Source organism: Cornus florida, unplaced genomic scaffold, assembly GCF_030987335.1.
Source record: "Cornus florida cultivar Cherokee Brave unplaced genomic scaffold, ASM3098733v1 CherokeeBrave_3.0.0_Hap2_Chr01, whole genome shotgun sequence".
NCBI classification, from domain to species: Eukaryota; Viridiplantae; Streptophyta; class Magnoliopsida; order Cornales; family Cornaceae; genus Cornus; species Cornus florida.
This window is the reverse complement of record NW_026775571.1, coordinates 94,389,451-94,402,028: the sequence shown is the minus strand read 5'-3', so window position 1 is coordinate 94,402,028 and position 12,578 is coordinate 94,389,451. Positions and strand designations below refer to the sequence as shown.

The window sequence follows — 12,578 nt, the reverse complement described above, 5'->3', positions numbered from 1 at the left end:
GAATTGGAGCTCTCGCCTCCTATCATGATTCCGGAGTGAAGCAAAGGCATGAATCACAAGATCTTAATCAAATCTGAGCTTTACTGATGCAAATCTCGTCAGATCTGGACTCAAATTCACCGAATCGCGATCACAGTTCGCTAGATCTGAGCTTTTCTAGCTTCTAACTCACCGGATCTAGCTGTGATCAAGAAAATATCAGCTGCGTAATTCCAACGCAAACACGTCAAAACCAACAGTAATCAAGAATTCCTTCAGAAAAACTGCAATCTCTCTTATCTGGATTCAATTTCTAGAAATCTTGCTTCGTCTTCGCGGATCAATTTGAATTAACATGACATCGATCAAGCATGAATGAATGTTCTTCATCGATTCCCACAGACGGCGCCAATTGAAGATCCAAAGAATTAACCTCCTCTATTTTGACAGAGTCTCATTACATTTTTAACAAAAAATCCCCCTCTACATTCTCTCCTTCCTGCCTATTTATAGGCATTTACAAGTGCTATTAGCATGCTATAAGTGATTCCCTAAGTTGGGTCCCTCAACCTCAGGCTTCATTCCTTACGGGCCTAGCTCTTCTCGGAAGATCCCATGCATTCGGCCCATTCCGCAACGTCATCGTGTGGGCTGAATCTAGTTTCTCGGCCCGATTCTCTTTTCGTGGGTCATATCCGGCCCATGTCACTTCCGGTATCCTCACACACACACACATACACACACATATATATATATCTTTTTCTGCCACTAATGAAAAATAATTTATATTTTATAGAATAAATATTTAACTTTGTATACTATACTTGGGCCAGGCCTCTTTTATTTTGTAGCCAAACCAACAAAAAAATAAAAAAAGCCCAAAATTAAAGGCCCAAACAACTAATTTTATAGAATCGGTAGAATTGTGTAGAATCATACAAGATACCTCCGATTCTACGATTCTACCTCCGATTCTACCGATTCTACCCCCAATTCTACCAATTGAGCGATTCTGCTGCGATTTGACTCGATTTTGAGTTCTGAGTCATAGAATCGTGCGATTCTACGACTCAAAATCGCGATTTTGATAACCATGATATAATGGCCGCGTGTTCAGTTAGAGAGAATATCGTCAACGTTGAGAGAAAATCACGTTACGTTGTTAACTATCAAATTTTAAGTTACAATACTTATCTGTCATAAACCCTATTATCCCAATATATATAATGTAATAAATAATACAAATAAATTATATATACTTTTAAAAAAAAATGTGGACGTTGCACAAATAAAGCTAAAAGATCACCGATGGGTTGCGAAAAATGATTTGATATCATTTTAGGAATTGCTCGAGGAATGTTATATCTTCATCCAGATTTGAGATTACGAATCATCTACAGGGATCTAAAAGCCAGCAATGTTTTACTAGATGTTGCAACGAACCCAAAAATATCAGATTTTGGAATGGCAAGAATTTTTGAAGGGGACCAAATTGAAGCAAATTCCAATAAAGTAGTTGGAACATAGTAAGTAGTACATGCATTTATGTTATGAAGAGGGAGATTTAAAGAATAAAACATTAAGTACGCTAACAAAATTTTCATATGTGTGCAGTGATTATATGTCACCCGAGTATGCAATGGAAGGATTATTTTCAATAAAATATAGTATTAGAGATCATTTGTGGCAGGAAAAACAGCAGTTATGATCAAGAGAACTTTCAGAATTTAATTGGACATGTAAGTAAAATGCAAGTCATAGATTTTAGATTAATAACAAATAATATTGTTACTTAATTGTTGGCCTTTAGATTATGTTTTGAACTGTTTCTGGTTTGGGACCTTTGGGGAAAAGGAGAAGCCTTGGACATAATTGATTCAACGTTAGGTGAGTCATATCAAACTCATCAAGTTCTTAGATGCATTCACATTGCGCTTTTGTGCGTGCAAGAACACTCCGAAGATTGACCAACCATGTCGGCAGTTGTTGTTATGTTGTGCAATGAAACTTCTCTTCCTCTGCCTAAACAGCCTGCATTTATTTCTAGAAGACCCAATAATGGTCCAGATTCATCGTCGCCTGATGTTGGAGCTTGTTCCATAAATGATATTACAGATACTATGGTTGAGGGTCGCTGAAAGTTTTAACCATCACATATTGTACCTTAGTCTGCCATTACTATATATGCTGACTAACATTATATTTCCCTATGACAGTTGGACGTCAGCTCAATATGTCGAAATGTTGTGTTGTGGTATTATTTTGTTTAATAGCAATAATTTCATTCAAGCATTTAGTGTATTTTCTCACCGCTGACTAGTCTCGTGCAAGTTGAGTGATAGTCGTGTATTTATGGATTTGTCGTTGTCAAATATACTCCATATCAACATAAAATACCTACAACCATTTAACTAAAAATATTTAATGGAAAGTAGGGTCGAACCACATATTCAAATGAGTTTTTATTTTCGGACAATAGATTTTTAAAACATTGATTTTGGAGTTTGTCACAACTAGAAATAAATATTGGACAACAAATATGTAAAGCAATATTAGAATGAGAAATTTCAAATATATAAATTGAGAGCAAGAAATTGATGAGTAATAAAATAACAATGCATTGAGAAGAAAATTACAACTAGAAACAAGAAGGAAAACTCAATCTATTATATCATTCTCTATCTCTACATATCCTCTTTGCCTCCGAAGTGTGCAATTTATAGACAATTGAAGCAATCCACTTGTAGGCTGTGATGATGGCTTGTCCAAATTTCTTCTTCATTGTTTTACGCCACCTTTCTGCTGCTACTTACTTCACTGACCATTTCATATATTTTTTTCTTTTCTTTTCTTCTTTCTCTCTCCTCCTTTCTCTTCTCCACGTGCACACACTTTGACTTTTCTTTTCTTCTTTTCTTTTCTTTTCTTCTTTCTCCTTTCTCTTTTTCACTTTTCTTTTCTTTTTCTTCTTTTTTTTTATACATTAAAACTTAAAAAACACAAAACGAGCATATAAGAATGTTTAAATAATATAAAAATCTAATTAAAATCTTATTTTGGTGCATAAAATAATAGGTTTTGTGTACTTATCATTGAGGTAAATTCCTACAATTAGGGATGGAACTTGGGTGGGCTTATAACTCAAGCAACCCAAGTCTTGCTTGAAAGGAATTTGGATAAAGATTTTACTAACCCGAGCAACCCTAGTTATTTGAAACATAAAAATTTGTAACTTCTATATTTTTATGACATATTATTATTCACGCAGCTATATATATATATTTGAAACATTTAAAAAAAAAAAAAAGCTTATACACTTTAATTTTTTTTTTTTTTTTACTTATTTATTTATTTATTTATTTGTAATTTCTTGATACTTATCAGGAACAAGGTGATAGGTGAACAAGTCAAAACTAAAAATACTAGTGAAACTCGTCAAATATGGCAAGGGTTGAGTTGAGGTGAGTTTTTTTTGGTAATTGAAATTGACGCAAGTTGAAATGTTAGTATGTTGGATTTGAGATGGTCTATTGACTTGCGCAACCCATCGTTATCCCAGCATTACCTGCAATATATGCTTAAAAGACCCATTGTTGAAATTGAAATTACGGAGTTTATATTATCAATTTTTTATAATTCTCAAATTCTTTTCAGCATTGCACCACTCTAAATGATGGATTTAACCTGATTCACATTTCAACCACAATGTAAAATGTATGAAATGGCCTTTCTTTTTTTTTTTCTTTTTTTTTTGAGGAAAATAAACCCTATGAAATAGTTGCTTTATGTCATTATAAAAAAATTCCTTCATGGTAATTCAATTTACTCCACATTATTGTTACTATATATGATCAAAATTATAGTTTCAGTATGACAATAAGAATTAAACAACTAATGCAAAAAGGAAAAAAATAAAGTTCAATATATCTGCATGTATAAGAAACAATTTCCTATATCAATCAAGTACTTTGCTTCCATTTTTCGAATTCTTTTTCTTCTGCAATATCAACCACAGTTTGCTCTGCCAATGAGAAAAGGAGAATACTTAATTAGTCTAAATGACAGAATGTTTCAAACCGTAGAGAATTTTCTCACATTTACTTTGAAATTTCATCACTTTCAATAATTAATTTCACCACCATAAACCTTACTATTTTGAATATCAAATACATAAATGGTGAATTTCATCATTTTTATGAACTTCAACACCATAAACTTCCCCATTTTTTTAAATTTAAAATTAAAAATAATAAATTTTACCATTTTTATAGGCAAGTAAAAATAGGTAAAATTTGGACAGTACCGAGTGGTCTAGTTGATAAAGTATCCCAACTCCCAAAACAGGTGTGCTCGTATTCGAGTTTCACCTTCCCATACTTCATCAAAATAATATATATATATATATATATATATATATATATATGAAATTTATTTACTTTAGTTGTGAAAGTCACCATTAAATATACCGCAGAAAATTGAAAAATAATAATAAGAATAATAATAATAATTAAAAAAAATAAATAAATAAATAAAAAGGATTTTGGCTCCTAATGCGCATGGAGGATTGGCTTAATGGTCCTTTACCTTTTCGTCAAAGAAAGCAAAAGGAGTGAAATTTGCATTATAGGTGAAGTTATTCGTCCATCATTAGTTGCATTCTCTCACTTAAATTCGAATGCATCTTTTTCAAACACCAACAAAGAAAAATAATAAATAAATAAAAAGAAAAAGGAGAATCAATTATGCTCCAAATCTTGTAAAAGAGCTTCATCTAACAACGTCTCAGTTCCATCCATCAACTCAGGACTCAAACTAAACATCAAAACACAAAATTCCATTTGGTTTTTTTTTTTCCCCCAATTTTGAACTTTTATGAATCACTAGTATGGCAACAAAAATGGGTACAGGACTCCGAATGGATTGTCCGAAATACAAATACTAGAATCGATGAAATGTTAAACAATTTTTTTTCTGTTCCAATTTCCAAAATTTCTGACAATTTGAAAACAAAGAAATGATAGGACCCGTGTGATATTTTGATTTGATATTTTATTAAACTTTGTAGTCATTTTATTCCATTTCCTCTATTTTTAAAATGATAACAGAACTACTTATTACACCTGATTTGTATATCTTAAAGTCGCTCCATTTTCTTTCTTTAATTTTACTTTAATAATTTATACCAAATACAACACGTTTATTTCCCTTTCTGTTTTTTTTTCAAACAAACTGTCTTAAAGTCATCGTTATGACCTCTATTATTGATTGGACAGGGATGCCATCGCACAGTCATTTGGACCCATAATGTTTAACACTTATCTCCATATCTTATGTTTTTTAAAATTTGTTGTATCCTCATGTCATATGAACACAAAAAAAATTAATTTTAGCTAAATTTATTATTTTATATTCATAAACATAAACCAGATATTTGGCTGTGAATAATCTTTACTTTGGTTGATTTTTGAGGATGAAAATGATCTATTTTGTTAATTTAAAGAGAATTTTGAAGAGGATTATGAAGTATATGGTTGTTAACAACTTTTACTTTTTAAGTGGTGATATTATTCTCTTATAAATCATAGTATTACCTTTTAGACTCTTATAATAATTATCAAACGTTTTTAAATAATAATATTACCTTTTAGACTCTTAAAATAATTATCAAACGTTTTTTCAAGAACCGTTAAATAAAGAAAAATGTGATCAAATACAGACCACTTAAAAGCTGCAGAAAATCTCAGGTGGATTCGCGCCCACACAATTCAATGGTTGGAGATGACCGTCATCGCACACATTTAATTCAGTCCTTTAATTAAAAGAGCAATAGTTTCGCTACTCGACCTTGAGCTTGACTTTTTATTTATTTTTTTATTTTATTATTTTTTTGGAAAGGATCTTATTGTCCTTTCAGAACATAAAATTGACAGAAATCTAGATTAAACATTATCGATCGATGGTCTAATTTAATTTAAACTTTCACCGGCCTAACGAAAACTTAGGAGAGAAAATCATCCAAACATGTATGGAGTCCTCTTTTTTTTGCTAACTCCATTTCTTAATCTCACCCGATTCTGCACTTCCACTGACACCATATCCCTAAACCAATCTATCAGAGACAACTATGGAGACAAATTAGTCTCTAGCGGAGAATTCTTTGTGCTCGGGTTCTTCAGTCCCGGCAATTCCAACAAACGATACATCGGAATTTGGTACCATAAAGTTCAAGAACAAACTATTGTTTGGGTTGCAAATAGAGATAATCCGATCAATGACACCTCCGGAGTTCTCTCCATTGACAAAACCGGAAACCTCGTAGTACATAATGGAAATGATAGCTTCCCCCTCTGGTCGACGAATGTCTCGGTGGCAGCTCCTGCCAGCATTTGTTCAGCTCAACTTTTGGATTCAGGGAATTTGGTTTTGCTACAGGGCGATGATGGCAAAAGGGTTGTTGCATGGCAAAGCTTTGATTATCCAACAGATACTATGCTTCCTTTCATGAAAATAGGGATGGACCGGAGGACAGGTCTGAACCGGTTCCTAACGGCCTGGAAGTCACCTGATGACCCGAGAATTGGAGAGTGTTCTCTCAAGATGGACCTTAGTGGGTCCCCACAATTGCTCTTGTCCAAGGGTTCCATTTGGTTATGGCGAACCGGTCCATGGAATGGGCTTAAATGGAGTGGTGTTTCGGAGATGCCGACATCTAATTTCATCTTTAATGTCAGTTATATTGACAATCATGATGAGGTCTCCCTACTTTACAATTTATTTAATACCTCAATTTTCTCAAGAATGGTCGTGAACGAGTTCGGGATCGTGCAAAGGCTTACATGGCTAGAGGGAAACCGTAGATGGGTCGAGATCTGGTCGGCCCCCAAGGATCGGTGCGACTCTTATAATTCATGTGGTTCATATGGTAATTGTAACCCACGTGATGACGGGGAGTTCAAATGCACATGCTTACCTGGTTTTGAGCCCAAGGTGGCACGTGATTGGTCCTTGAGGGTTGCATCAGGCGGATGTGTGAGGAAGCGCAAGGGACAAGTTTGTGGCAATGGAGAGGGGTTTGTGCGGATGACACATTCTAACATTCCCTATGCAACAATGACACATGTGAATATAAGTTCGAATTTGAAAGAGTGCGAGGAGGTGTGCTTGAAAGACTGTTCCTGTAGTGGTTACACGAGTGTAGACATAAGAGGAGGAGGAGGAGGAGGGAGTGGGTGTGTCACTTGGCACAATCAGTTGATAGATACAAGAGTGTTTTCAGATGGGGGCCAAGATATATACATTCGAGTTGATGCAGTTGAATTAGGTATGTAATCAATCTTTCCATGCTCATATTATTTGTGATTCTCCGTTTAAGATAAGGTTAAAATAATAAAATCCCCTTATACTATCTTAAAACAATCATATAAATCTTTACATTCATTTTTTAAAATCTATCATATCACCCCAATCTGTTAAAATCATTAGGCCCCTATGCTATCCAATTTGATCGAATAACACCCTATACTAACAAATAAACTTCAAAACTAACAAAAGTAATCATTTTACTCACATTCTTTGACATTTTCTTAAAAAGAGGTTTATAAGAAAAATATTTAGAATTTTACATTAATCTCTATCGACAAGTCTACGAAATATTTAAAGGAAGGAAAACCAATGTATCATGAGTGTGTGATGGTAAAAATATCAACAATGTTAATATTTTCAAGTGTAAATGAAAATTTCAATTATATTGTATTTGTTAATATTTTTTAATTATAAATGATAAATTTTATAACTACTCATTGCTGTGCAAATGGCACACTCGAGTGCTTCTCTATTTTGATCATTATAATCGTGTTTTTGTTAAACTTTGTGAGGTTTGTTTAATTAGAATATTTAAAAAAATAAAAATAAAAATTCATCGGGGTAGTAATGATATTGCCAAACTCTATTCTAATTTAAGTGTCCTTTTTTGAAAATTTAACTTTTTAAGAAGTGGATTTTAATATTTTTTATTGTATTGATAGTGAATGAATTATGAAATCTATCCATGGTGGGTTCAAGTGATGTGATGATGTTTTGTTTTTATAAGTTTAATACAAAAAGGGTAAAATGAAAATGTGTAAAAATAGTACATTAACTTTTTGATTTGAGTCAATTATTTTGGGACAACCAAATAAAGAAAGATGGATACTTATTATAGGATAGATGGAGTATATTTCTGCCAAAGTGGAATCAATGTATATAAAAAAATAAAAAAATAAAAGAATTAGAAATTAAAATGATTGAAAATTTGAAACAATTGCCAAAGTAAAAAATATTTTCCTTCTCATATTAGTTTTTCATATATTTATTTAGGTTGCACTTTTTTTTATTTTACAATTATATTGTTTCAAGATATATATAAGTAATATAATTTTTATATAATATTAATTTTAGTATATGTATATATACTAAAATTAATATTATATAAAAATTATATTACAATTATTTATAAAAAAAAAAATTAAATTTAACATCCTCGTCATATATTATTTTAAAAGGTGGCATATGACATGCACGTCCTAGTGTCTCGTTACTATTTGACAGCAAACAAAATGATTGAGGGTGATATGACAGATTTTTAAAAAGTAATGAAGTTTTTAGATATTTTTCTTAGTACACAGGGTTATATGACTATTTTGGATAGTATAAGAGGAATTTATGATTTTAAATATGGAAGTCAATTTTGTCATTTCATAGGTCAGTTAACAATTTGTTAGTATAAGAGGTTATCTACTGTTTTAGAATAGTAATAGTTGATTTTAAATGAATCGGAACTTGTTTGTAATTAAATTGAACTTAAAATTCATTAGTCTGTTTGCACCATGATCAAGTGGTTGGGGTTTATTTATTTATTTATTAAATTCTTTTGTGGTATCAACAGGGATAATTTCTGTATAAAATTCCTAATGATTTCTTCTTTGCAGCTCAATATTCCAAGTCAAAAGGCAATCATGGCAAGAAGTTGAAGGTGGCCATTGTGGTAGTGTCAGTTGCTGTAGTGTCATTTCTCATAATCTTCTTGGCATATTGGTTTGTAATGAAGAAGAGTAAAGGTAAACAGATTATTCTTCTATGCAGCTCCGTACCATGCAAAACGCAACAAACATACCATCAAGAGCTACAACCCAGTGTTACTTTCTCACTTTTCAAAGTAAAAGGTCCAATGTCCAAGACACTAAAGGGCAATGCCTATGTGTGACTTTCTTGGCAGTACAAAAAAAATAAAAAAATATACTTGAGTCACTTGATTGTGTTTTTGACCGATTTGGCAACGAAAACATGAAACAGAAATCGTCTCCTAATAGGCACCAGATCGTTTCACAACTGGATCACTCAGTTCCTTCCTTGCGAATATTGAGCCTGATATATTTACTGTATAATTCATTGACAGGAAAAAGGGGAATGGGAAACTTGTCATTTAGTGAAAATGAGCTTGTTGAAAGTGAAACAAGTACAGATTTACCATTCTTTGATTTGAGAACCATTGTAGCTGCCACAGACAATTTCTCTTCTGCTAACAGGCTTGGACAAGGTGGTTTTGGCACGGTTTATAAGGTACAGAATAGTTGTCTCAAAATTGCGTAGCTAGCTTAATCCAATTGTGTTTAAAGTAGAGCAAATTTAACTTTATGTTCAAGGTAGGATTGGCTTGAATAGGCTGAGAGTAAACTTGTACAAAATTGCCATTATCAGAAAATTAATTTAATTAATTTCAGGGCCGGCTACATAATGGACAAGAAATAGCTGTGAAAAGACTATCAAAAAATTCGGGACAAGGGATAAGGGAATTTAAGAATGAAGTTACGCTGATTGCGAAACTCCAGCACAGGAATCTTGTTAAACTTGTAGGATGTTGCATTCAACAAGAGGAGAACATGTTAATCTATGAATACTTGCCAAACAAAAGCTTGGACTCGTTTATCTTTGGTACATATGTGTTTTTCCTACAACTTTCATTTGGCTCATCTTTTAGGATGCTGCATTCAACAAGAGGAGAAAATTGCAATCTATGTATATATGTACTTTTCAGTGTTTTTTATAATTTAATTTGGCAATTTATGATGAATGAATTGACAATTTTTTATTTCTTGGAATCAGATGAAGCTAAAAGGTCATCAATGGGCTGGGAAAAACTGTTTGATATCATTTTAGGAATTGCTCGAGGAATGTTATATCTTCATCAAGATTCGAGATTACGAATCATCCACAGGGATCTAAAAGCCAGCAATGTTTTACTAGATGCTGCAATGAACCCAAAAATATCAGATTTTGGATTGGCTAGAATTTTTGGAGGGGACCAAATTGAAGCAAATACCAATAGAGTGGTTGGAACATAGTAAGTAGTGCAAGCATTTATGTTTTGAAGAGGGAGATTTACAGAATAAAACATTAAGTACGCTAACAAAATTTTCATATGTTATGTCTGCAGTGGTTATATGTCACCCGAGTATGCAATGAAAGGATTATTTTCAATAAAATCTGATGTTTTCAGTTTTGGGGTCGTAGTATTAGAGATCATTTGTGGCAGGAAAAACAGCAGTTATGATCAAGAGAACTTTCAGAATCTAATTGGACATGTAAGTAAAATGCAAGTTAAAGATTTTAGATTAATTACAAATAATATTGTTGCTTAATTGTTGGCCTTCAGATTTTGCTTTGAACTGTTTCAGGTTTGGGACCTTTGGGGAAAAGGAGAATCCTTGGGCATAGTTGATTCATCATTAGGTGGGTCATATCAAACTCATCAAGTTCTTAGATGCATTCACATTGCGCTTTTGTGTGTGCAAGAACACGCCAATGATCGGCCAACCATGTCAGCAGTTGTTATTATGTTGTGCAATGAAACTTCTCTTCCTCTGCCTAAACAGCCTGCATTTATTTCTAGAAGTTCCAATAATGGTCCAGACTCATCATTGGCTGATGTTGGAGCCTGTTCCATAAATGATATTACAGATACTATGGTTGAGGGTCGCTGAAATCTTTAACTATCACATATTGTACCTTAGTCTGCCATTGCTAGTCGTCCTATACACGCTGACTAACATTATATTTCCCCTTGACTTTTGGATGTTAGCTCAATATCTCAAAATGTTGTGTTGTGGTATTATTTTGTTTATTAGAGCATTTAGTGTATTTTCTCACAGCGGACTAGCCTCATGCAAGTTGAAGTAAATTCCTGCAATTAGGGGTGGAACTTGGGTGGGCCTTATAACTCGAGCAACCCAAATCTTGCCTGAAAGGGATTTGGGTACAGATTTTACTAACCCGAGCAACCCTAGCAATTTGAAACAATAAAAAATTATAACTTAATATATTTTTATGACATATTATTCATACAATATATAAGTAAGGTTGCAATTGGATGGTTTATTCTTTGGTGGCATAATGTTATTGGTAGTTACAAACTAAACTTGTGACAGAGGTGGTTTAAAGGTCGGGTTAAATACGGTGACTTTCCATGAGGTTTGCCAAGTAAAATTATAATAGTTGGTTTTAGGTTAAATTTATTAGCAAAATAATTATATAAAAAAGAAAGTATAAAGTTTTGATACCTTCCCAAATTATAATATGAAGAAACATGAACCTACAAGTTATACAATCTCGATCTCCACATATGGAACTAGTGTGCCATCATGAAACATTTCTGGAACATTCTATGCTCTAAGAACATGTTATGGATTCAATGGATCAACACATATCTACTTAGAGGAAGAAGCATCTGGGAGGTCAACATACCTGGACAATGCTCCTGGAATTGGAGGAAGATACTACAGCTCAGGCCAGCCAATTTTGCCCCATGTCAAGCTCGAAATTGAAAATGGCCTCAACTCCAATTTTTGGCTTGACAGTTGGTGCTCACTTGGCCCATTACACCTCAGAATCTCATCCCAGTAGCCAAATGATTCCTCCTACGATTCCGCCACATCTCTCACTACCTTAATTGCTGATTCATCATGGGCCTTCCCACCCTCAATCATAAGTCTCATTCCTGAACCGGGTAACCAAGCATTTACTAACCACTCCTTGTTGACATCATAGGGTTGACATACTGAAATGGTCTAAATTGCTAGCACTTCGAAATCCATCCACCAGAACAGACCAACTCTCCATTGGCCGGCCTTAATTTGGTCACAGCCTTCCATTCCTAAACATAACTTCATCTTGTGGATGGCTTGCCATGTTCAATTGTCCACCCTAGACAGGAAACATATGGCTCATGGACAAGGCCCAAATCTATGTAAACTCTGTTCAGACATGCCTGAAGTCACATTACCATCTTTTCTTCCAATACTCCTTTGTTCGTCCCATTTGGTCATTCATTCAAACACGTTGTGGGTTTTATAAATTGTCGTCCTTGTGGCTTGAATGGTTGGATGGGAATGATTCAGTGGAATGCTAAGCCAACCAATTAAAGAGCTTCCATCTCCAAGCTATGTTTTGCTTCGGTTGTATACAACATTTGGTCTGAAAGGAATAGAAGAGTCATGAAAGGCAAATGGAGATTGGATTCCTCAGTTTTGCACCATACCCTTGATACTGTGATATTAACGTTGATG

General features: G+C 33.6%; 1 protein-coding gene across 3 annotated transcripts; it reads left to right on the top strand.

The window, feature by feature from the left end:
- The first annotated feature begins 5,855 nt into the window (after nucleotides 1-5,855).
- LOC132307040 (G-type lectin S-receptor-like serine/threonine-protein kinase At1g11410) lies at nucleotides 5,856-11,164 on the top strand. Of its 3 annotated transcripts, none has more exons than XM_059804713.1 (7): nucleotides 5,856-7,300; nucleotides 8,946-9,074; nucleotides 9,413-9,576; nucleotides 9,738-10,032; nucleotides 10,120-10,357; nucleotides 10,451-10,598; nucleotides 10,670-10,753. In XM_059804713.1, the coding sequence occupies exons 1-7, from the start codon at nucleotides 6,001-6,003 to the stop codon at nucleotides 10,679-10,681; spliced, it is 2,286 nt and encodes a 761-aa protein (XP_059660696.1). In that variant the 5' UTR covers nucleotides 5,856-6,000; the 3' UTR covers nucleotides 10,682-10,753. The 3 variants fall into 3 exon arrangements, with proteins under 3 accessions (XP_059660696.1, XP_059660680.1, XP_059660688.1); XM_059804697.1 differs by having other exon boundaries at nucleotides 5,858-7,300; nucleotides 10,692-11,164; XM_059804705.1 differs by having other exon boundaries at nucleotides 5,862-7,300; nucleotides 9,738-9,948; nucleotides 10,692-11,164.
- The last annotated feature ends 1,414 nt before the right edge of the window (nucleotides 11,165-12,578 follow it).